The sequence below is a fragment of the Mustelus asterias genome, chromosome 24 (genome assembly GCF_964213995.1).
Source record: "Mustelus asterias chromosome 24, sMusAst1.hap1.1, whole genome shotgun sequence".
NCBI classification, from domain to species: Eukaryota; Metazoa; Chordata; class Chondrichthyes; order Carcharhiniformes; family Triakidae; genus Mustelus; species Mustelus asterias.
This window is the reverse complement of record NC_135824.1, coordinates 1499088-1521175: the sequence shown is the minus strand read 5'-3', so window position 1 is coordinate 1521175 and position 22088 is coordinate 1499088. Positions and strand designations below refer to the sequence as shown.

The window sequence follows — 22088 nt, the reverse complement described above, 5'->3', positions numbered from 1 at the left end:
TAACATGATGTTGACTGAAATGAGATGATCTAGGTTGATTCAGCAGTTGCTGAAGTGATTCAAAAGTTTGTACATTCAGTGAGGGTGAGTGGGAGAGGGCAACATGTTGAAGTCAGTGGCTTTGGGGATTGCTGCAAATGTTTGAAGTGTTTGTTTCCTGGTTCAGTCAGGAAGTGCTACAGAAACCAACGCCTTTATTGGAGAATGTTCCTCCTTTTGAGAATTTATGACCAGGGGACATACCCTCGATTTAAGACTGAGATGAGGGGGAATTTCTTCTCTCTGAGGGTTGTGAATCTTTGGAACTCCTTGCCACAGAGGCTGCGGGAGCAGAGCCCTTGTGTATATTGAAGGTATGTTTTGACAATACCACCCCCCCCCCCCCCCACAAGCTGAGAAAGGTTCACATCCATTGTCACCTTCCAGGAGCCCGCCTGTTTCTATTCTTTATGTGAGAACCTAGTGAATATCGACTGTGAGAGGTAGCAGAACCTTAACCAGACCGTAGGGGAACCCACTGATACTGAGGCCAATTGTGGCAAACTGTCCAGCAATTCAGTGAAACCCCTCCTGTGGTCCAGTTATACATAGAGCCGCCACTCGGATTAACGTTCGTTTCAAAAAGAGACTTTGTACTGAGCTCGGCTTTTGCCATGAGATTAGCAAACTCTTCTGTCACTCCGAGAATCTCATGCGTTTACTAGAACAATGCAGTGAAAAGCTACACCATAATCTGAGGGTTTGGACAGTCCCCACTGGGCACAAAAAGGAGCAAGTGGAAACCTCACACATCTGGTTCATGTGGGGTTAATGTGTCCTGACCTATACTCCTGTTCCTGAATGAAACTATGTAGGGTTAAAGAGTTGTATAGAGAGTGCGTCTATCGCAGACGGTTTGTGAGATGTGAATGGGGTCAGTGAGTGTTGTAATATCAATGTGAGTGTGAGGTCTTGGAAGGAGACACTAGGTGTGAAAATCTCAATACCTGGGAACACCACCACCTGGAAGTTTCACTCCAAACCATTCACCATTTCAGCTTGGAAATATACCGCCATTCCTCCACTGTCGCTGGGTCAAAATCCTGGAACTCTCTCCCTAAAAGCACATTGGGTGTACCGACACCACATTTGATTTGACTTATTATTGTCACATGTATTAGCATACAGTGAAAAGTATTGTTGGTGCACACTATACAGACAAAGCATACCGTTCATAGAGAAGGAAAGGAGAGATTGCAGAATGTAGTGTTACAATCATAGCTAGGATGTAGAGAAAGATTAACTTAATGCAAAGTAAGTCCATTCAAAAGTCTGACAGCAGCAGGGAAGAAGCCGTTCTTGAGTTGGTTGGTCCGTGACCTCAGAATTTTGTATCTTTTTCCTGACGGAAGAAGGTGGAAGAGAGCATTTCTGGGATGCTTGGGGTACTTAATTATGCTGGCTGCTTTGCCGAGGCAGTGGGAAATGTAGAGTCAATGGATGGGAGGCTGGTTTGCGTGATGGATTGGGCTACACTCACGACCTTTTGTAGTTTCTTGCAGTCTTGGACAGAGCAGGAGCCATACCAAGCTGTGATACAACCAGAAAGAATGCTTTCTATGGTGCAACTGTAAAAGTTGGTGAGAGTCGTAGTTGACATGCCAGATTTCCTTAGTCTTCTGAAAAAGTAAAGCCGTTGGTGGGCATTCTTAACTTTAGTGTCGGCACGGGGGGACATGGATTGCAACGGTTCAAGAAGGCAGCTCACCACCATCTTCTCAAGTGGTAATTGGGGTTGGGTAATAAATGCTGGCCCAGCCAGTGATGCCCATATCCTTTGAACGAATAAGATAAAAATGTAAGTGGGAGGTGGAGTGTGTGGCTCAGAGATTTTGGGAGTTGAAGGGAAATGGGGAGTGAAGTGTTGTGAGTAGTGAGGGAAAGAGTGATATTCTTAACAGCTCAGCATGGAACTACTTCAATCACTATGTCCATGTCCTGGGAGCTAAGCTCCTGGCATTGACCTCATCAATGACCTCTTCCCAGTGACAACTGAAAGCTTCCTGTTCCCCCAGAGATCAGAGTTGAGAACCTCCAATACACATCACGGGACCTCTGGAGTTCTATTTATAGCAACATTTTTTTCATGCCCAGACTGCAATGTCCCTTTAAGAGGTACAGGCTGCTTTAAGTGATGTCAGAGATGTCCAAATGTCTGAGGAGTAAATGGAAAACATCAGCAGCACAGGCTCCGCCCCTGATTGAGGTCCCAGCATGGATTTCACCTGCTGATTGGGGCTGTGAGGATAGCAATGTGCCCAATGTGCCTCTGTCTCCTGCTCGCTGTGTACCCCCAGCTCCCGGTCATGTTCACTGCCCCCAGGGACCCTGACCCACCATGTTCCTACACTCCTCACTCGGTGCTCTCGCTCCCTCTCTCTGCTATCCCCCTCTCAGTGCAGCCATTAGTATTAGAATCTCTGTTTGATTTTGGTGGAAGATTTCTGCTCTCTCAGGTCAGGGGAATAATGTCAGTTATAATTCGGGACTTTCACAGTGCAGCTCATGTTCATTTTTCTCTCAGTTTGTGCTCTTTCACCCTCTACTCAATCCTCTCATTTTCTCAGGTTAAGATTGGATTGGAAATTACAGCAGGGACAAAGGCCATTCGGCCCATTCGTCAGTGTCAAAATTGATTCTCCACATGGGCAAATTGTCCCAATCACATTTACCAGCTCTCCTGACCACATCCTGGTAATCCAGGCTACTTTGTCCATCTTATCCAAATTTCAATGGTCACATATTTTTGCCTCAGCCACAGACCCTGGATTTGTATCCAGGAAGACAGATTCCCAGAGACCCCCTCAATGGGGAAAAATTAGCCAGGAAGCAGCTACTCACTGGAACCCACTCAATCTCCCAGTGCATGCCATATAGAGCATCAATACTTGGCCTCAGTTTTCACGGTGGAGGACACTAGTACCATTCCTATAGGAACGGGCAAGTCAGAGGTTAATAGAAAGCGTAGAGCTTAGAACAATCAACATCGATAGGGAAAAGGTACTCAGCAAATTATTGGGATTGAGGGCAGACAAGTCCCCCGGGCTTGATGGCCTACATCCTCGAGTATTAAAGGAAGTGGTGGCAGACATAGTGGATCCATTGGTTATAATTTTCCAAAATTCCCTGGACACAGGAAAGGTTCCAGTGGATTGGAAAAATGCTGATGTAACGCCCTTATTCAAAAAGGGAGGGAGGCAAAATGTGGGAAATTACAGAGCAGTTAGTTTAACATCTGTTGTTGGGAAATTGTTAGAATCAATTATCAAAGAAGCAATATCAGGACATTTGGAAATTCAAAACGCTATCCATCAGAGTCAGCATGGTTTTATGAAAGGCAATTCATGTTTGACTAATTTGCTAGAGTTCTTTGAGGATGTAACAAGCAAAGTGAATAATGGGGATCCAGTAGATGTAGTATATCTGGACTTCCAGAAGCCATTTGATAAGGTGCCACACAAGGTTAATTCACAAGTTTGGTCACATGGGATTAGTGCTAATTTATTAGCTTGGATAGGTGACAGAGTTGGGATGAATGGGTTTTCTCTCTCTCTCTCCTTGAGCCCCAGCTATTTGCAATCGATGTTAATGACTTGGATACAGGGATAGAAGGCTCTATAGCCAAATCTGCAAATGACACAAAAATAGGCAGGACAATAAGTTGCAATGAGGAAACAAGAACCTTACAAATGAATATAGATAGGTTAGGAGAGTGGACCAAAATGTGGCAGATGGAGTTTAACAGTGGATAAATATGAGGTCATGCATTTTGGTTGGAAAAATGGGAAAACAACTTATTATCTAAATGGAGAGAGACTTCGGGGAGTTCCAGTGCAGAGGGATCTGGGTGTCCTCGTTCATGAGTCACAGAAAACTGGCATGCAGGTACAGCAGATAATAAAGAAAGTGAATGGAATGTTAACATTTATCGCTAAAGGAATAGAGTACAAAGGTAAGGAAGTATTGTTGCAACTATACAAGGCATTGGTGAGGCCGTACCTGGAGTATTGTGCAGTTTTGGTCTCCTTATTTGAGGAAAGATGTAGTGACATTGGAGGCAGTTCAGAGGAGGTTCACTGGATTGATTCCAGAGATGAGGGGTTTGTCGTATGAAGAGAGATTGAACAGTTTAGGCCGATACTCTCTGGAATTTAGAAGAATGACGGGAGATCAAATTGAGGTATTCAAGGTGATAAAAGGTACGGATAAAGTAGACGTGGGGCGGACGCTTCTTCTTGTGGGGCATTCTAGGACGAGAGGTCATAGTCTTAGGATAAGGGGCAGCAAATTTAAAACAGAGTTGAGGAGAAAATACTTCTCCCAAAGGGTTGTGAATCTGTGGAATTCGCTACCCCAAAGTGCGGTGGATGCTGGGACAGTGAGTAAATTTAAAGGAGGAGTTAGACAGATTTTTAATTATAGAATCATAGAAACCCTACAGTACAGAAAGAGGCCATTCGGCCAATCGAGTCTGCACCAACCACAATCCCACCTAGGCCCTACCCCCTTATCCCTACATATTTACCCACTAATCCCTTTAACCTACGCATCTCAGGATACTAAGGCAATTTTAGCATGGCCAATCAACCTAACCCGCACAGCTTTGGACTGTGGGAGGAAACCGGAGCACCCGGTGGAAACCCACGCAGACACGGGGAGAACGTGCAGACTCCACACAGACAGTGACCCAAGCCGGGACTCGAACCCGGGTCCCTGGAGCTGTGAAGCAGCAGTGCCAACCACTGTGCTACCGTGCCGCCTGGTAATGGGTTGAAGGGTTATGGGGAGAAGGCAAGAAAATTGGGATGAGGAGCATATCGAATTGTGGATCGGACTCGATGGGCCGAATGGCCTAATTCTGCTCCTATATCTTATATCTTGTGGACTAATGCCTCTCTCTGCCCGTCTCCCGTTCTCTCTGCCCGTCTCCCGCTCTCTCTGCCTGTCTCTCTCTCTCTCTCAATTCCTGCTGTATTAATATTTAATGTAATACAGATTGAAAATAATCTGTCTGGTTATCTGAATAATTCACTTGTGATTAGGAGAGCTGGATAAACAGTAGCTGGAAGCAGCAAGTGTTGTGTTTGTGTGAGGTTGATGAGTCACAGCATGTCCAGTGGGGGTCCTGTTTGACTCGGTCTAACTCTGGGCCACTTTCAGAGGCTGAACTGGGCAGTTGGTGTCAGGTTGCGCTGGAGCGATGGGTAATGAGAGCACTTAAGGGACCGGGGCTGACTCGGAGGTCATGTCTCAGTCACATGGTGCAGATAGTGTAGGGTTGCAGCTAAATGCTGAGTTGGATAGCACAGCTATTCTGAATCTTGGAACAAACTGACCAGAATCCCCAGGGAAAGGCTGATGATGTGAACTATGCTCAATAATCTCTCCCATTCTGCAGCATCTCGATCAGCGTTAACTCAATGGCTGCTTCTCTCCCTCTCCTTCATTCCAGAGAACAGCCAATCTTCACCAGCAGAGCACATGTCTTCCAGATTGACCCTGCCACCAAGAAGAACTGGGTCCCAGCAGGAAAGCAGGCTCTCACCGTCTCCTATTTCTACGATGGGACCAGGAACAGTTACCGGATCATCAGTGTGGATGGAGCCAAGGTAAGGACTGCGGTGGGAGCCGGGCGCTGTCTGCGGTGGGAGCCGGGCGGGCGCTTTCTGCGGCGGGGGGAGGGGGCTGCAAGGGGCAGGGGGGTGGGTGGCAGGGCGGAGGCTGCCTGCGGCGCTGGGGGGTGTGGCTGCTTGCGGTGAGGGGATGGGCACTGTCTGGGGCGGGGGGGCGGGGCTGTGTGGGGCGGGGTGGCAGGGGATGGAGTGAGGGCTGCTTGCGGCGCTGCCTGCAGTGAGGGGCAGGCACTGGCCATAGTGAGGGGTTATTGAATGGACGTTGCCAGGCAATCGCATCTCCATCAGCAGTTGTTTGGAGTCTGGGATCTGAGTACCGGGTGAGAGAGACTGGGTGAATGTTATAGAGCAGAACCATCAGCTAACAAACTGAAACCTCTCTCATTCTTTTCACAAGATGTGGGTGTCGTTGGCTGGGCCAACATTTATTGCCCATCCCTAGTTGCCCTTGAGATGGTGGTGGTGAGCTGCCTTCTTGAATCACTGCAGTCCCTGAGGCGTAGGTACACCCACAGTGCTGTTAGGGAGGGAGTTCTAGGATTTTGACCCAGTGACAGTGAAAGGACGGCAATATATTTCCAAGCCAGGATGGTGAGTGACTTGGAGGGGAACTTGCAGGTGGTGGTGTTCCCAGGTATTTGCTGCTCTTGTCCTAGACGGTAGTGGTCATGGGTTTGGAAGGTGCTGCCTAAGAAGCCTTGGTGAGTGGTTGCATTTTGTAGATGGTGCGCACAGCTGTTACTGTTCACCGGGGCTGGAGGGAGTGACTTTGTGGAAGGGTAGCAGTGAAGCTTTGTCCTGGATGGTGAGAGGGAAAAAGAAATCGAATTGTGCCGTCACAGCCAGCAGGTAAGTGATTGGCTGGTGACTGGTAAGTAGTTTTTCTTTTTTTTTCCCTCTTGGCATTGCAGTTGTTGTTGTTGTTGTTGTTGTAAGTTAACTTAAGAGTGAAGTCATGGCAGGAGATCCCAGTTCCGTGTCATGCTCCTCTAGTGCAATGTGGGAATTCAGGGACCCTTCCCGTGTCCCTGGCTCCTTCACACGCAGGAAGTGTGTCCAACTGCAGCTTGACGGCTCTGGAGCTGTGGATGGAGTCACTTCGGAGCATCCACGATGCTGAGGAAGTCGTGGATTGCACGTTCAGTGAGTTGGTCACAGCGCAGATAAAAATTACTGAGGGACATAGGGAATGGGTGACCACCAGACAGAGGAAGAGTAGGAAGGCAGTGCAGGGGTCCCCTGCAGTCATCTCCTTCCAAAACAGATACACCGTTTTGGATACTGTTGGGGGAGATGGCTCACCAGGGGAAGGTGGCAGCAGCCAGGTTCATGGCACCATGGCTGGTTCCTCTACACAGGAGGGCAGGCTAAAGAGTGGCAGAGCGATAGTGATAGGGGACTCAATTGTAAGGGGAAGAGACGGGCATTTCTGCGGACGCAAACGAGACTCCAGGATGGTATGTTGTCTCCCAGGTGCAAGGGTCAAGGATGTCTCGGAGCGGCTGCAGGACATTCTGGAGGGGGAGGGTGAACAGCCAGCTGTCATGGTGCATATAGGCACCAACGATCTAGGTAAAAAATGGGACGAGGTCCTACAAGCTGAATTTAGGGAGTTAGGAGTTAAACTAAAAAGTAGGACCTCAAAGGTAGTAATTTCAGGATTGCTAAGATGAATATGTGGCTTGAAGGATGGTGCAAGAGGGAGGGATTCAAATTCCAGGGACATTGGAACGGTTCTGGGGGAGGTGGGACCAGTACAAATCGGATGGTTTGCACCTGGGGCGGCACGGTAGCACAGTGATTAGCACTGTTGCCTCACAGCTCCAGGAACCTGGGTTCAATTCCTGGCTTCGGTCACTGTCTGTGTGAAGTTTGCACTTTCGCCCGTGTCTGCGTGGGTTTCCTCCGGGTGCTCCGGTTTCCTCCCACAGTTCAAAGATGTGCGGGTTAGGTTGATTGGCCGTGCTAAATTGCCCCTTAGTGTCCCAGGATGCGGAAGTTAGAGGGATTGGCGGGGTAAATATGTGGGGTTACGGGGATAGGGCCTGGGTGGGAATGTTGTCAGTGCAGTCTCAATGGGCTGAATGGTCTCCTCCTGCACTGTAGGGGTTCTATGATTCTATGACTGGAACCAATGGTCCGAGGGGAGTGTTTGCTCGTGCTGTTGGGGAGGGTTTAAACTAATGTAGCAGGGGGATGGGAACCGATGGTGGAAGCGAGTGTGACCCCAAGTGGGGGCGGGGGCAATGGAGTTACTCTGAAATTCCCCATGTCACCACATCCCGGTGCCTATTGGGGTCAATGCACCCTAACTAGCAGGTCTTTCAGACTGTGGGAGGAAACCCACGCGGACACAGGGAGAACGTGCAACCTCCACACAGACAGTGAAACCGGGAATCGAACCCGGGTCCCTGGCGCTGTGAGGCAGCAATGCTAACCACTGTGTCACCCATCTGGTAACGCAGCAACAAGGGAGTTTGCTCTCATACGCACTGTTACACAGACTGCTGGAGTGGGGTAAAAATGATCAAACTGCAGGATCTTTACGGAGATAAAATCAGTTGCTGCTAAAATTAGAACATTAAATTGTGGCTTTCCTACTGACACTGACTCTCTTTCAGCTCCCTCTCAGTTCCTGTCCACACCCAATGACCCCGGCCCCATGACCCTGGCCCCATGACCCCGGCCCTCTGACCCCACTGACCCATAACCCCTGATCCTGTCAAACCCACAATTTTCATAGAATTCCCTACAGTGCAGAAGGAGGTCATTCAGCTCATCGAGTCTACACTGACAACAATCCCACCCAGGCCCCATCCCACAACCCCCATGCATTTACCCTAGCTAGTCCCCCTGACACTAAGGGGTAATTTAGCATGGCCAATCCACCTAACCCGCACATCTTTGGACTGTGGGAGGAAACCGGAGCACCCGGAGGAAAACCCACGCAGACACGGGGAGAACGTGCAGACTCCACACAGACAGTGACCCGAGGCCAGAATTGAACCCGGGTCCCTGGTGCTGTGAGGCAGGAGTGCTAATCACTGTGCCACCGTATCGCCCTCCACTATGCTATCCTGTTAATTTTGTTTGTTCCGGGGATGAGGAGGTCGCTGCCAGATTACACTTCCTTCCCTGTTCCTAATTGCCTTTGAGAAGTTGATGTTGAATCTTTCCGACTCCAGTTTCTGCCAGTTTCTCTCTGTTTGGTCATTGGTTTCACAGGAAGACATTGGGCCAGAAATTCCATCCTGCCGGTGGGATCTTTCTGTGCCTCCGAAGGTGACCCCAGCAACAGATTCCCCAGTGGCGAATGGGCAATGTTGGCAAAACGCCGGACACATCGGTGGGAGCGGAAGATCCTGTCAGTGGCCAATGGCGAGCTGCCTCTGGTACCGGAAAACACTGTGGGAGGCGGCCAGACAATCCCACTCGGAATGCTGGCTGGTGATTCCAGATCCTGCTCCCAACTCCTGGCCTCCATTCCCTGATCCCAGCTCCAAGTGCAATGAGCAGGAAGTTCCTCCTCTCTCCGGGTTTGGAAAATTCCTGCCTCCAGGGGATGGAGAGGGCGAGGGGTGGAGAGGGCGAGGGGTGCAGGGGGGATGGAGAAGGGGGGGGGGTGGAGAGGGGGGGGGTGGAGAGGGGGGGGGGGTGGAAGAGGGGGGGGGGTGGAGAGGGGGGGGGGTGGAGAGGGGGGGGGGTGGAGAGGGGGGGGTGGAGAGGGGGGGGGTGGAGAGGGGGGGGGGGTGGAGGGGGGGGGGGGGGGTGGAGAGGGGGGGTGGAGAGGGGGGGGGTGGAGAGGGGGGGGGTGGAGGGGGGGGTGGAGGGGGGGGTGGAGGGAGGGGGTGGTGGGGTGGGGAGGGGGTGGTGGGGTGGGGAGGGGGTGGGGAGGAGGTGGGGAGGGGGAGGAGGTGGGGAGGGGGAGGGTGAGGGGGTGGAGGTGGGGAGGGCGAAGGGGGGGGGAGGGCGAGGGGGGGAGGGCGAGGGGGGGAGGGCGAGGGGGGGAGGGCGAGGGGGTGGGGAGGGGAGGCGAGGGGGTGGGGAGGGGAGGGCGAGGGGGTGGGGAGGGGAGGGCGAGGGGAGGGGGTGGGGGAGGGGAGGGGGTGGGGAGGGGGTGGGGAGGGGGTGGGGAGGGGAGGGGGTGGGGAGGGGGTGGGGAGGGGAGGGGGTGGGGAGGGGAGGGGGTGGGGAGGGGAGGGGGTGGGGAGGGGAGGGCGAGGGGGTGGGGAGGGGAGGGCGAGGGGTGGGGAGGGGAGGGCGAGGGGGTGGAGAGGGGGAGGGCGAGGGGGTGGAGAGGGGGAGGGCGAGGGGGTGGAGAGGGGGTGGAGAGGGGGAAGGCGAGGGGAGGGCGAGGGGAGGGCGAGGGGGTGGAGAGGGGGAGGGCGAGGGGGTGGAGAGGGGGAGGGCGAGGGGGTGGAGAGGGGGAGGGCGAGGGGGTGGAGAGGGGGAGGGCGAGGGGGTGGAGAGGGGGAGGGCGAGGGGGTGGAGAGGGGGAGGGCGAGGGGGTGGAGAGGGGAGGGCGAGGGGGTGGAGAGGGGGAGGGCGAGGGGGTGGAGAGGGGGAGGGCGAGGGGGTGGAGAGGGGGAGGGCGAGGGGGTGGAGAGGGGGAGGAGAGGGGGAGGGCGAGGGGGTGGAGAGGGGGTGGAGAGGGGGAGGGCGAGGGGGTGGAGAGGGGGAGGGCGAGGGGGAGGGCGAGGGGGTGGAGAGGGGGAGGGCGAGGGGGTGGAGAGGGGGAGGGCGAGGGGGTGGAGAGGGGGAGGGCGAGGGGGTGGAGAGGGGGAGGGCGAGGGGGTGGAGAGGGGGAGGGCGAGGGGGTGGAGAGGGGGAGGGCGAGGGGGTGGAGAGGGGGGAGGGCGAGGGGGTGGAGAGGGGGAGGGCGAGGGGGTGGAGAGGGGGAGGGCGAGGGGGTGGAGAGGGGGAGGGCGAGGGGGTGGAGAGGAGGGAGGGCGAGGGGGTGGAGAGGGGGAGGGCGAGGGGGTGGAGAGGGGGAGGGCGAGGGGGTGGAGAGGGGGGAGGGCGAGGGGGTGGAGAGGGGGAGGGCGAGGGGGTGGAGAGGGGGAGGGCGAGGGGGTGGAGAGGGGGAGGGCGAGGGGGTGGAGAGGGGGAGGCGAGGGGGTGGAGAGGGGGAGGGCGAGGGGGTGGAGAGGGGGAGGGCGAGGGGGTGGGGAGGGGGAGGGCGAGGGGGTGGGGAGGGGGAGGGCGAGGGGGTGGGGAGGGGGAGGGCGAGGGGGTGGGGAGGGGGGGAGGGCGAGGGGGTGGGGAGGGGGAGGGCGAGGGGGTGGGGAGGGGGAGGGCGAGGGGGTGGGGAGGGGGAGGGCGAGGGGGTGGGGGGGAGGGGAGGCGAGGGGGTGGGAGAGGGGGAGGGGGCGGGCGAGGGGGTGGAGAGGGGGCGGGCGAGGGGGGAGGGCGAGGGGGTGGGGAGGGGGAGGGCGAGGGGGTGGGGAGGGGGAGGGCGAGGGGGTGGGGAGGGGGAGGGCGAGGGGGAGGGGGAGGGGGAGGGCGAGGGGGTGGGGAGGGGCGAGGGGTGGGGAGGGGGAGGGGGAGGGCGAGGGGGTGGGGAGGGCGAGGGGGTGGGGAGGGGGAGGGCGAGGGGGTGGAGAGGGGGCGGGCGAGGGGGTGGAGAGGGGGCGGGCGAGGGGGTGGAGAGGGGGCGGGCGAGGGGGTGGAGAGGGGCGGGCGAGGGGTGGAGAGGGGGCGGGCGAGGGGGTGGAGAGGGGGCGGGCGAGGGGTGGAGAGGGGGCGGGCGAGGGGGTGGAGAGGGGGCGGGCGAGGGGGTGGAGAGGGGGCGGGCGAGGGGGTGGAGAGGGGGCGGGCGAGGGGGTGGAGAGGGGGCGGGCGAGGGGGCGGGCGAGGGGAGGGCGAGGGGGCGGGCGAGGGGAGGGCGAGGGGGCGGGCGAGGGGCAGGCGAGGGGGCGGGCGAGGGGAGGGCGAGGGGGCGGGAGAGGGGGAGGGCGAGGGGGAGGGAGAGGGGGAGGGCGAGGGGGCGGGAGAGGGGGAGGGCGAGGGGCGGGAGAGGGGGTGGAGAGGGGGAGGGCGAGGGGGTGGAGACGGGGAGGAGGGGGGAGGGCGAGGGGGGTGGGGAGGGGGAGGGCGAGGGGGTGGGGAGGGGGAGGGCGAGGGGGTGGGAGGGGGAGGGCGAGGGGGTGGAGAGGGGGACGGCGAGGGGTGGGGAGGGGGAGGGGCGAGGGGGTGGAGAGGGGGGTGGAGAGGGGGCGGTCGAGGGGGTGGCGAGGGGGTGGGGAGGGCGAGGGGGCGGGGAGGGCGAGGGGGCGGGGAGGGCGAGGGGGCGGGGAGGGCGAGGGGGCGGGGAGGGGGAGGGCGAGGGCGAGGGGGAGGGCGAGGGGGAGGGCGAGGGCGAGGGGGAGGGCGAGGGGGTGGGGAGGGCGAGGGGGTGGGGAGGGGGAGGGCGAGTGGGAGGGGGAGGGCGAGGGGGTGGGGAGGGGGTGGGGAGGGCGAGGGGGTGGGGAGGGGGAGGGAGAGGGGGTGGAGAGGAGGGGGAGGGGGTGGAGAGGGGTGGGGAGGGGGTGGGGAAGCGGAGGGGGTGGAGAGGGAAGGGGGGGGGATGGGGTGGAGGGGGAGGGGATGGGGGAGGGGGTGGAGAGGGAGAGGGGGAGGGCGAGGGTGTTGTGAGGGAGGTGGGGAGGGGGATGGGGTGGGGAGGGGGATGGGGTGGGGAGGGGGAGGGGGTGGGGAGGGGGAGGGGGTGGGGAGGGCGAGGACGTGGAGAGGGCGAGGGGCGAGGGGGGTGGAGAGGGCGAGGGGGGGCAGGTGAGGGCGAGGGGGGCAGGTGAGGGCGAGGGGGGGCAGGTGAGGGCGAGGGGGGGCAGGTGAGGGCGAGTGGGGGGCAGGTGAGGGCGAGGGGGGGGCAGGAGGCGAGGGGGTTGGAGAGGGGGAGCTGGGAGCTGCAGGCAGGAAGGGCAATGCTGAGACCTGCTGTTTTGCTCCAGTTTAATAATGGGACAGTTTGGGTGAAAGCAGCAGAGCTGTTCCGAACCCTGTGAACCTCAGTCAGTTTCTGTCCCAATCACCAGCTTGTGAGTTTGGATTATTATCTCCAGATTAACTCCGCCAAGACTGGCTGCACGGGAATAATTTCATTCTTGTTGGGTTGCCATGGTTACATCACATTATATCCAAACTCAGGAGTGTAAAACCTGTAAGCTAAAAATATTTTAAACTGTGGAATCCTGGTGAATTTGTGTGCGATTTAAATAAGGGCATCACAGGACAGGGTCTGCACAGAAATACAGCAGTCTGGAGTGCGACAGCTCACTGAGACTCCCTGCCAATATCAGGAGAGTTTAGAGGTTCGCAGGAGCCCCCAGTTTAGGAGTGGGGGAGGGAGACAGCAATTAGTCCAATCAGTTCTGGGTGTGGTCACCAGGCCGGTAGGATGAGAAAATTATCATTAAATTCTCCTGGTTTGTTAAAGGGTGAGCTAGCCTGTCTGAATCTTGGAGTTTGGATAGTCAGAGTTGAGCTGGAATGTTGTGTTGGTGAATTTCCCAGGCAGATCTCTCCCTGAGTAAACACCTTACTGTCATGTTTAATCTGCGTCCTCAGCTGAACCAATAAATAAGTCATAGGTTTCTCATCAAATTATTTTTGTTAATCCAGTATCTGTTCCCAAATGTGGTTTTACAGCTTTCAAATCTGAGTGAGAGGGAATTTTTACAAGCTTGTATGAGTTGGTGGGATTGAACAGGTCAATGCAAACTGAACTATGATGGGGATCAGGGGGCAAAGGTTAATCCCGGGAAAGATATATTCAGGACTGGGGCCAGGAGATGCTCAGAATGCAGTGACAGAGACTCGATCCAGTACCTAACCAAAAATCATTGACGAAGAGTTGGACCGCAGCTTCGGGATGGAGGAATTAAAAATTAACCAAACATCTGCTTTCATCTATATCTATTGTGTACTCTACACACCCTGGTGCAGTAATTGCTCTCTGACTGTCCCCAGGCTGTGTTTCGTCACAGGAACAGACTTCGTGGAGTTAACACAATAATACACTGAGCATATACCAGTTTCACACAGTGGTAAATATAAAACAGCATATCCCCCACACACGGAATATAAAACAACATATCCTCCCCACACTGAATATAAACAACATATCCCCCACACACGGAATATAAAACAACATATCCTCACCACACTGAATATAAAACAACATATCCCCCACACACTGAATATAAACAACATATCCCCCACACACGGAATATAAAACAACATATCCTCACCACACTGAATATAAAACCACATATCCCCCACACACACAATATAAAACAACATATCCCCCACACACTGAATATAAAACAACATATCCCCAACACACTGAATATAAAACAACATATCCCCCTCACGCTGAATATAAACAACATATCCCCCCCACACACTGAATATAAACAACATATCCCCCCACACACTGAATATAAAACAACATATCCCCCTCACGCTGAATATAAACAACATATCCCCCCACACACTGAATATAAACACATATCCCCCACACATTGAATATAAAACAACATATCCCCCTACACTGAATATAAAACAACATATCCCCCACACACTGAATATAAAACAACATATCCCCACACACTGAATATAAAACAACATATCCCCAACACACTGAATATAAAACAACATATCCCCCTCCACACTGAATATAAAACAACATATCCCCCTCCACACTGAATAAAAACAACATATCCCCCCACACTGAATATAAAACAACATATCCCCCCAACACTGAATATAAAACACATATCCCCCCAACACTGAATATAAAACAACATATCCTCCACACACTGAATGTAAAACAACATATCCCCCACACATTGAATATAAAACAACATATCCCCCACACTCTGAATATAAACAACATATCCCCCAACACACTGAATATAAAACAACATATCCCCCCCACACTGAATATAAAACAACATATCCCCCCCACACTGAATATAAAACAACATATCCCCCTCCACACTGAATATAAAACAACATTATCCCCCTCCACACTGAATATAAAACAACATATCCCCCCACACACTGAATATTAAACAACATATCCCTCATACTGAATATGAAAACATATCCTCAGATACTTTCAGGACTCCTCATCCTTCCATTTTTTAGTAGCAAGTTCTCAGTGGTTCTGAGAATGTGGGGGTGAATTGTCTCCTTTTGAACCACTCCCAATTCCACTCTGTCCCTGAGCCAGGGAGGAACCTCTGCTGTGATTCTTCTCTCTCATTGTTGAGACTGTATCTTGGTTCTCCACACGTATGCCCCGCAGGCATCCCTCACAGTTATCCCCTGCAGTTATTCCCTGCATGTATCCCCCGCTGGTATCCCCAGCAGGTATCACCCGCAGGTATCCCCTGCAGTTATTCCTCTGTTGGTATCCCTGCAGATATCACCCACAGGTATCCCCAGCAGTTATTCCCCAGTTGGTATCCCCCACAGTATAAATTGGCCAGTTTATTTGCCTGTGCAACTACTGCTGCATATAGTAATTTAATGAAAATTATTTCACTTCAGGCTGTCCAGAATGTCAGAGTTTTTGATAATCCTTCTTCCATGTCTCACATTCAGTTGCTGAGTTTTCTCAGGGCTGTGACAGCTGAAGATAACTCCTGTAATGTTCAGGAAGATGTCTTCTCAAAGTAGCCAATCACAGCATAGTGCCAACACTGTGATGATGACAATGAAGGGCTGAGTGGGGGTGGGGGGGGGGGGGGGGGGAGGTGGAGCAGTTTTAGGGAAATGTTCCTTGTGTTGCTGATAACAAAGAAAAGGTTACATTTATATGGCACTTTTCACATCCTCAGGACATCCCAAAATATTTTAAATCCAGTGAAGTAATCTTGAAATTTGGTGACTATTGTTTTCAGCCTGTGAGGGATGTGTTTGAGAGTCAGTGAGGAGGGAGCAGGCGTGAGATTGCAGGTTTTAGAAAAGGGAAATCAGAGGCTGTTTTAAGATGCATTTGTCTGGTGTGAATTGTTCTGTTTGGAGTTTGAATGGGCGCCGAGAATCCCAGTTCTCCCGGCAGAACAATATCATCATTTCACTGTCTCGAGTTCTGCTTTTAGCTCTCAAACCCATTGAGCTGGATCTAGCAGCCTTTCACTGAACAGACTGGTGCAGATAGATACCAGCAGAATATTTCCCCTTCCATTGCCCGGACCTCAAGGTAGAGAAAAGACAAAGAAAATGATTGTGTTGTGTATCAGTTCCTGCGAGAGTGAGCGTGGTTATCACTCTGCAATTCCAACACTGTCACCAGTGTCTCTCTGATTAATTTCCTGCTTACCCATCCAGTGCCCCTGTCACTGTCCTTCCCTTAGTCAACATCATTAATACACATCATCTAGGCACTTATCTCAATCGCTATTTGCGGAATCTTGCTGTGCACAAATTAGTTGCTACATTTTAAAAGCGACTACGCTTCAAAAAATTAATTGGCCATGAAGTACTTTGAATTATCTTAAAAGGTGCTATATAAATAGTGTTTCTCTCCCTGCCTCCCTCTGTCCCTGTCTCTGTTCTCTCATCTTTCTCTCTCCTTCTCTCTCTCCTTCTCTCTCTTCCTCCCTGTCTCTCATTCTCTCGTTCCCTGTATTTTTGATGTGGAGTTGCCGGCATTGGACTGGGGTGGGAACAGTAAGTAGTCTCACAACACCAGGTTAAAGTCCAACGGTTTATTTGGAATCACAAGCCTTCGGAGCGCTGCCCCTTCATCAGGTGACCTGAGCAGCGCTCCGAAAGCCTGTGATTCCAAATAAACCTGTTGGACTTTAAGAAGTTTCATTACGTCAGGTTACTGTCCCTGTAGTTTGCCTGTGATCTCTCCCTTTCCTCTTGACTTGTTCAGTATTGATGGGGATGTTAATAGACGTAATGATGTAATATTCAATGCAGAGCCCAGATGAAGAGTGAGAGGCTCACTATTTGATCTGTTACTGTGTTGTGAGTTTCTGCTGTGTCTGTATAAGGTGTTTTTGATTCACTGATGCCTGTCACTGGAGTTAGTAATAAGGAGAGGGTTTGATGAGGAAGTGTTGTGTTAGATGGTGGCACCTTTTCCCCAATACTTAATCAATAAAACCACTGGATCACAGAAACTTCATCGATCTCAGAACGAAAGTCAGTGTGATGCACAACAGAATCGGATGGCATTGTGCCCATACAACACAGGTTAAGCATGACTGAGAGTGACACTGGTAATTCAGTAACTGGGTAACCTAGTAATCCAGTAACCTGGGAACCAGTGAGCCCATTAATCTGGTAATCCGGGCATGGGAACCTGGCATTAAGGAGAGAAATAGAACAAGGAGGAGTGGAAAAGGAGAAGGAATTCTCGACAGGGTGTTGTGTTTGAGGTTTTTGCAATGCTGACAGGATTTCTCTACGTGTATCTCCCAGGTAATTATAAACAGCACTGTCACCCCAAACATGACCTTCACAAAAACCTCGCAGAAGTTCGGCCAATGGGCAGACAGCAGGGCAAACACCGTCTTTGGACTGGGCTTCTCCTCGGAACAACACTTAACAAAGGTAAATCCCAGGGAGGGGGGCGGAGAGGGTGGGGAACAAGAGGGAGTGAAGGGGGAAAGAGGGAGTGAGGGGGGAAAGAGGGAGTGAGGGGGGAAAGAGGGAGTGAGGGGGGAAAGAGGGAGTGAGGGGGGAAAGAGGGAGTGAGGGGGGAAAGAGGGAGTGAGGGGGGAAAGAGGGAGTGAGGGGGGAAAGAGGGAGTGAGGGGGGAAAGAGGGAGTGAGGGGGGAAAGAGGGAGTGAGGGGGGAAATGAGGGAGTGAGGGGGGAAAGAGGGAGTGAGGGGGGAAAGAGGGAGTGAGGGGGGAAAGAGGGAGTGAGGGGGGAAAGAGGGAGTGAGGGGGGAAAGAGGGAGTGAGGGGAAACACTCATTCTTAACACTGATTCTTAAAGCAATCCCTCCTTGAACATAGCACAGTGTCATCACACAAGGTGCTGGGCAGTTGTGATGGTGCAATTGTTATTACCCCCTCTAGGATCCAAGGAGAGCGGCAGAGAGATGGGATTTCTAACTGTGAGGAATTGAGATTGTTTTTGGAAAAGAGGAGTCAGGTGATCAATCAATGTTTTGAAGATTGTGAATTTCCGAGTTACAGTTTATCAGGGACAGTATAAATGGGCTCGGACGACTGACGGGTTGATGTGTCTGACCGGGACTGGCCTATTGGGCCTCCTTGTGAGATTTTCTGAAGCCTTTGCAAGATTTAGTTTCTTGTAACTCACTGTCACTGTCTGAACATCACTCAATCCCATAACTCCAATTCAATATATTGCAGTTTGCAGAGAAGTTTCAGGAAGTTAAAGAGGCGGCGAGACTGGCGAGAGATCGTTCGCAGGAGAAAACCGAAACTTCGAGTAACCATTCTCGTGTAAGTATACCTGTCCCGTAAGCATGAGATCATCATTAGGTTACGATTCCTCCCTAACAGCACTGTGGGTGTACCTACACCACATTGGCTGCAGCGGTTCAAGAAGGCAGCTCACCCCAATCTTCCCAGGGGCAATTATGGATGGGTAATAAATGGCCTTGCTAATGACACCCATATCCCATTGAAAGCTATCTGAGAATTTGAAACTTGGTTTGTGTGGCCAGTGTTCAGGCTGAGAGAGAGTTTAGTTATTGATCAGCTGTTTAATTCTGGTTCTGATGCTGACACTAATACCTCACACTCTCAGCTCCCACCTCCTATCCCCATAAATCCCCTCTGCCCATTTGTAGAGACCATGATTCACGCCAGCTTCCAGCTCACTTCATTTAGTGCAGTAACATATGATAATGATAGATTGTGGAAGACACAGATCAGAGACCCTGCGATGAACCTTTCAAGATTCACGATCATTTTAAAATTCAAAGAAAGGATTAAACTCTTCAGACCCTGTTGTGAAGCACAGCCCACATTGCAAACCCAGAGATATCCCTTTGCTGAGGCAGGAGCAAGGCTGGTTTATTTCCAGCCCCCACTTATCCTTGATGGATGGGCATTTCAAACGATATTGAAGAGTCTGGGGGAGGCAACGCTGCATTGCTAAGAATCCAAGGGACACAAGTTCGAATCCCAGAACAGCATCTGGTAAATTCAGTTCATAAATCTCAATTAAAAAGCTAGTCTCGATAATAGTGATTGTGAAACTATTATCATTTATAAAACCCATCTGGTTCACTAATGTCCTTTAGGGAAGGAAATCTGCCGTCCTTACCTGGTCTGGCCTACATGTGATTCCAGAACCACAGCAATGTGGTTGACTCTTAACTGCCCTCGGAAATGGCCAAGTGAGACACACAGTTCAATGAAACTACTGTGAAACTTACGAAAAGGAATGAAACCAGACAGACCACCCGCCATCGACCTATGCAGCGGAAATGACAACGGCAAATCCAGCCCTGCCTAACTGGCTAACTCCTCCTTACTAACATCTGGGGGCTAGTGCCAAAATTGGGAGAGCTGTCTCACAGACTAGTCAAGCAACAGCCTGACATAGTCATTCTCACGGAGTCATACCTTACAGATAACTCCCCAGACACCACCATTACCATCCCTGGATATGTCCTGTCCCATTGGCAGGACAGACCCAGCAGAGGTGGGTGCAGTGGTATACAGTCGGGAGGGAGTTGCCCTGGGAATCCTATATATCGACTCTGGATCAGGTCAAACATGAAACAGGAAATCTCCTGCTGATGATCACCACAGCTGGTGAATCAGTATTCCTCCATGTGGAATGACACTTGAAGGAAGCACAGAGGGTGGCAGGAGCACAGAATGTACTCTGGGTGGGGGGCTTCAATGTCCATCACCAAGAGTGACTCAGTGATATCACCACAGGTCGAGCTAGCCAGGTCCTAAAGGACATCGTTGCTCGACTGGGACTGTGGCAAGTGGTGAAGGAACCAACAAGAGGGAAGACCTATTTATCTCATCCTTGCCAATCTACTTGTTGCAGATGCAGCTGTCCATGGCAGTATTGGTAGGAGTGACCACCACACAGTCCTTGTGGAGACAAAGTCCCCTCTTCACATTGAGGATCCCCCAATGGAACTGATCCACTTCGGATCAGCCATGATCTTATTGAATGGTGGGGCAGGCTCGAGGGGCTAGGTGGCCTACTCCTGCTCCTATTTCTTATGTTCTTATGTTCTTTGGCTGTAACAATATGTTAAATGGAATAGACTTTGAACAGATCTAGCAACTCAAAGTTGGACATCCGGTGGTACTGCTACCTCACAGCTCCAGGGACTGGGGTTCGATTCCCGGCTTGGGTCACTGCCTGTGTGGAGTTTGCACGTCCTCCCTGTGTCTGCGTGGGTTTCCTCTGAGTGCTCCGGTTTCCACCTACAGTCCAAAGATGTGCAGGTTAGGTGGATTGGCCATGCTAAATTCTCCCTCGGTGTACCCCAACAGGTGCCAAAGTGTGGTGACTAGGGGATTTTCACAGTAACTTCATTATAGTGTGAATGTAAGCCTACTTGTGACTAATAAATAAACTTTACACTGTGGGCAATCTCATGGCCTGGCATTTGCCCCACTCTACCATTACCACCAAGTCAGGGGATCAGCCAAGGTGCAGGAGGGCATGCCAGGAGCAACACCAGGCATACCTAAAAATGAGTGTCAACATTGGTGAAGCTACAACACAGGACTATGGTAGTGAATGTTAGTGGACAGTTAAACAACTTACTGGAGGAGGCTCCACAAATATCCTCATCCTCAATGATGGAGGAGCCCAGCACATCAGTGCAAAAGATAAGACTGAAGAATTCACAGTAATCTTGAGCCAGAAGTATCGAGTGGATGATCCATCTCGGCCTCCTCCAGTGGTCCCCAGCACCTCAGAAGCCAGTCTCCAGCCAATTCGATTCACTCCACGTGATAGCAAGAAATAGCTGAAGGCACTGGATACTGCAAAGGCAATGGGCCCTGATAACATTTCAGCAATAGTACTGAAGACTTGTGCTCCAGAACTTGCCACTCCCCTAGCCAAGCTGTTCCAGTACAGCTACAGCACTGGCATCTACCCAGCAATGTGGAAAATTGCCCAGGTATGTCCTGTACACAAAAAGTAGGACAAATCCAACCCGGCCAATTACCGCCCAATCAGTCTCCTCTCGATCATCAGTAAAGTAATGGAAGGGGTTATCGACAGCGCTATCAAGCAGCACCTGCTCAGCAATAACCTGCTCAGTGATGCCCAGTTTGGGTTTTGCCAGGGTCACTCAGCTCCTGACCTCATTGCAGCCTTGGTTCAAACATGAGCGAAAGAGCTGAATTCCAGAGGTGAGGTGAGAGTGACAGCCCTTGGCATCAAGGCCGCATTCAACCGGGTGTGGCATCAAGGAGCCCTAGCAAAATTGGAGTTAATGGGAATCAGGAAAAACTCTCAGCTGATTGGAGTCGTACCCGGTTGTTGTGGTTGGAGGGTTGGTGTCACATGTAGGCCAGACGGGGGTAAAGACGGCAGGTTTCCGTCCCTAAAGGACATTAGTGACCCAGGTGGGTTTTTTGCCGACAATATGAACATTTTATGGTCACTTTTATTGAATTTAGTTCTTTATTTTGAGATTTATTTTACATAAACTGAATTAAACTTCTGAAACCATTGTGGTAAGATTTGAACTCCTGATCTCTAGATTATTAGTCCAGGAATGTCCCCATTTATTTCCTGTTGTCTATGTTGCAGTGAATCCCACCATTATTTCAATTGAGTTAGTTTGTGTCTTGGATAATTTATACACAGGACATTTAGAACAAAGAACAAAGAAAATTACAGCACAGGAACAGGCCCTTCGGCCCTCCAAGCCTGCGCTGACCATGCTGGCTTAACTAAAACCCCCTACCCTTCCGGGGACCATATCCCTCCATTCCCATCCTATTCATGTACTTGTCAAGATGCCCCTTAGAAGTCACTACCGTATCTGCTTCCACTACCTCCCCCGGCAACGAGTTCCAGGCACCCACTACTCTCTGTGTAAAAAATCTGCCTTGTACATCTCCTTTAAACCTTGCCCCTCGCACCTTAAACGTATGCCCCCTAGTAATTGACTCTTCCATCCTGGGAAAAAGCTTCTGACTATCCACTCTGTCCATGCCTCTCATAATCTTGTAGACTTCTATCAGGTCTTAATTTAATGAGAGTTATTGACTGTGTGTGGGAGACAGGCACACCAGCAACTCTCAATGTTTAGGGAAGGATGCAGAAAGAGAGAGATAAACTGACCAGAGAGAAACTTCTAGAGACTCTCTAAAGACAACTTTTCTCCCACTCATCTCTCCCACTGGAGTGTGAGGTGAGGACAGAAGATGCAGGGACCAGACGCAGTTACTGCCATTAATCTCCTGATTGGTCCTCTTTC

The 22088-nt window shown here is 52.3% G+C and overlaps 1 protein-coding gene across 1 annotated transcript in view; it reads left to right on the top strand.

The window, feature by feature from the left end:
- Positions 1-22088, top strand: part of homer2 (homer scaffold protein 2) — a 39559-nt gene that overhangs the window by 16941 nt on the left and 530 nt on the right. Inside the window, exons 2-4 of the mRNA XM_078241892.1 lie at positions 5492-5648; positions 17115-17246; positions 18019-18111. Coding sequence (XP_078098018.1) covers positions 5492-5648; positions 17115-17246; positions 18019-18111 — 382 coding nt within the window. The remainder of the gene's footprint in view (positions 1-5491; positions 5649-17114; positions 17247-18018; positions 18112-22088) is intronic.